Genomic DNA, 3566 nt, shown 5'->3' on the forward strand with positions numbered 1-3566 from the left:
TGTTCGCGGATTTGGCAATTATGTTCGCGGATTCGCGTCCCGAATCGACATTTTGGATATTTGGCAAGCCTACTTTTATATTTTGATGTAGAATTGAAGAAAGGAACAAGAGTGGCATCACAGCCCCTAGAAAGCCATTTTTCGAATCTTGGACCCTCCCCCCTCGCTAACATCCTGGGTACGGCCCTGCCATGATGCTGTGTGTTCCGTCTGAATAAATGTGTTACTATTTATTAGTCTTAAAGCACAACATTTTGTAGCTCTTACAATTTTCTCTCACCTTCCCGTTCTCTCCCTCCCTCTCCCTCCCTCTCTCTCTCTCTCCTCTCTCTCTCTCTCTCTCTCTCTCTCTCTCGCTGATAAGACTTGCTCTCATGTTACCTTAGCATTTACAATTCCATCCCGGGCTGATAAATTTACATATTTACATAAAATATCTCACATGGCCCGTGTGTATTAGTGATCTCCCTCCCTCTCTCTCTCTCCCCTCTCTCTCTCTCTCTCTCGCTGATAAGACTTGCTCTCGTGTTACCTTAGCATTTACAATTCCATCCCGGGCTGATAAATTTACATATTTACATAAAATATCTCACATGGCCCGTGTGTATTAGTGATATTAGGTTTTCACTCCTTTACATTATGCAGGTACTACGAAATACATAGTGAGTCGGGAGTACATTGGAGGAATTTCACCCAAAAAGGGTGTCCAATTTACATAAACTTGCCTGCCTATTGCCTAACAGCCACCACTCCTACCTACCTAGGTAACTTGGAAATAAAGTAAATAGGTAATTCTACTTATTCTACACAAAACATCAGACCTACATCTTTTGAAGAATCGAAATTTCGAAATCCACAAAGAAAAATTTCCAGCATTGGACAGTTTTATAAAATTCCCTGTGGATGTTCCAAAACTTACTTAGACCAGCCACTCACTATCAGGTAGACCTGACAGGTACTCCTGATCAAGTCCGCCTGTCAGGTCTGCAGCCTGATAGTGTGTGCGCTTACCGGGAGAGATGTAGAGAAAGGGAGAGCACTGAAAGAGAGAAAGAGGGAGAAGGGAGAGTAGAAGGGAGAAGGGGACAGAGGGGAAGGTAGAGAAAGAGAGAGAGAGAGAAAAAGGAGAGAGAATATAAGGGAGAGGGGGACAGAGGGGAAGGTAGAGAAAGAGAGAGAGAGAGAAAAAGGAGAGAGAGTAAAAGGGAGAGGGGAGTCGGATATTGCGTGGCTGGCCCAATAAGGCCAGTAGCTGGACTGCTTCTGCCTACTAGGCTCGCATGTCTTTCGTCCCTAGAGCAAAGGAACAACGGCCGCCGGCCGCTTATCCTCCTATTATTTCTTTTTCATTGTTTCATAAATTTGACGTGTCATGAAACACGAAGCTCAAAAAAAAAAAAAAAAAAAAAAAAAAAAAAAGGACACGAAAAAAAAAACAGATAAGGAAAAACAGCTCAAGAGAATGAACAGATTACATAGTAAGGACTAAGACTGATAGGACATAGAAACACTGCCAGGATAAAGAATTAAGCAAGCCGAATACATATCTAAAGACCATAATAAATTGTCTCCCATTGAAGATTTATAAAGCATCAACAGCCAAAAAGTATTCCTTTCAGACAAAAGCATTTTTTTTTCTATTTTTTGTGCAAATCTGCAAATGTGGATTAATAATCGAAACAATAGTGAGATTTTGCAGTTCCCGATAAAATCCCCAATAATTCAACCATAGGTGTAGGTACTGTTCAATTTTCCGCATCTAGTGATGGGCTGAAAGCTGAAACTCAAAGGACGGGCTCAAAATGGAATATATAATATATCTAAGGGATATCAGGAAGTGCAAAATCTCCCTATTAGGGAAGTACTTGTTACACGGAGAATATTGTGCTTTATATACAGGGTCATGCAGTCCCATCTTCTCATGCAATTTCTCAACAAGGTTTAGGAATATACAGGGTGCGAGTGGCATAAATACCTTTTTTGGAACGTAGAGCGGAGCCTTTGTACCTGAGGAAGATAAAAAAAAGTTATACTTAGCTAAGTTAATCGATAATAATAATTATTAGATAAGTCAATCATTCAATCGATAATTTTATTTGCATGTATAAAGGAAATATGGACTATGTTTGTATTTGGTAAATACGAGTACATATGTCTGTCCAAAGTGTTCAGGAACTATTTTTGAATACATGTCTATGCGTCCCAATCCTTAAAGTGGAATCTCCAGTATACTTCTCTCACCCCCCCTCTCTCTCTCTCTCTCTCATCGTAAGGTCCATTCGCTCCTATTTCTCACAAACCCATCTTTGATTTTTCTCTCCATTTCACTCTCTCACACTCAACTTCGATTTAATGAAAATCATCTCAAAAAGGATAAAATAAAAAAATTCAATTTTCCCATCTCACTCACCCACTCAGGTTCAAGTCAACTCCAAGCACCAGGGAATTGATGTTGACTATCTTGCCTTCCTTGTCTCTCTTGTGTATCTGAGCGCCCGCAGCGGTCATCTTCAGAATAACAGGTTCATCTCCGTTCAAATGTTGAGTCAGCTTCACCATAATGTCGGGAGTAAACGTTCCGAATCCGGCCAGGTTCACTTTTTTAGCCTGAAAAACAGACATGAATATGAAAAACCTGTCTAGTGACCTTGGAAAGTAGCGCGTCTGCCTTGTAACAGCTAGGTCCTGAGCATATGTAAAAGGTTTGTTCTCAGAACGGCTGGCTTTTTCGTATCCTGTCTTCCTTCTCTCTTCGCTTTTGGTACGATAAGACCTTAGCAGTTACAGTTCCCTCTATGAAACACCTAAAGTCCGTATTCTGTACCTTAAAGCAGCGCGCACTCAGTCGAAAGCATACTTTTATGAAAACACCTTTAAAAGAAAAAAATAATAAATAAAAATAATAAAAAAAAAAAAATAAACAAATAAACGTTTCGTCCATACTTCTCACTAGCATAAACCTTTTGAAGCATGCATTATAACTTTACCTGAGGAGGAATAAGGCACAGTTGACTTTGAGAGGTTTCGAACAGTCTGATCAGATTATTGCACGGCACCTTGTCTGTATTACCAAAGTCTATAAACCGGACGGAAACCTGCAAAATCAAAAAGATGGATAATAAACTATGAAATTATCGACAAATTTCATACCTACAACTCGGAGGTGTAGTGGTCAAGACGTTCACTTGGTAATCAGGAGGGTGTGGTTTCAATCTGACACTAGGAATGAAATTTTATTTATTTTTTATTTTTTTAATTAATCACAATAATAGAAGTAGTCTGGTGATGGTGCTGGGATAAATATATTTTTTAGTACTATTCGAGCAGTATAAATAAGCACTATCAAGAGTATCAAGCTTGCCGGGAGGCTCACGACTGTCAAAAGTTCAAAGGGCCGCCTAGGCTTATGTTACCCAGGGCCGTATCATTTTTCTCATTTACTTTAGGCTAGACTAAGAAAATTTGGAGCATCCCAACCCCGGTACATCACTGTTTGGACTCTTGCCCCCCCTCTCGACGAAACCCTGTTAGGTATTATTACCACGAAAACGAGAAATCTCGAGTAG

General features: G+C 40.0%; 1 protein-coding gene across 1 annotated transcript; it reads right to left on the reverse strand.

Moving 5' to 3' along the window:
* Positions 1–1484: 1484 nt before the first annotated feature.
* LOC103522128 lies at positions 1485–3095 on the reverse strand (the record flags this gene model as incomplete). Its single annotated transcript, XM_008487231.3, has 3 exons — positions 1485–2007; positions 2411–2607; positions 2988–3095. Coding segments are annotated over 3 exons (381 nt in total), but the record flags the coding sequence as incomplete, so codon positions are not given.
* Between the last annotated feature and the right edge of the window lie 471 nt (positions 3096–3566).

The sequence above is a fragment of the Diaphorina citri genome, unplaced genomic scaffold (genome assembly GCF_000475195.1).
Source record: "Diaphorina citri unplaced genomic scaffold, Diaci psyllid genome assembly version 1.1 scaffold6999, whole genome shotgun sequence".
Lineage (NCBI taxonomy): Eukaryota > Metazoa > Arthropoda > Insecta > Hemiptera > Psyllidae > Diaphorina > Diaphorina citri.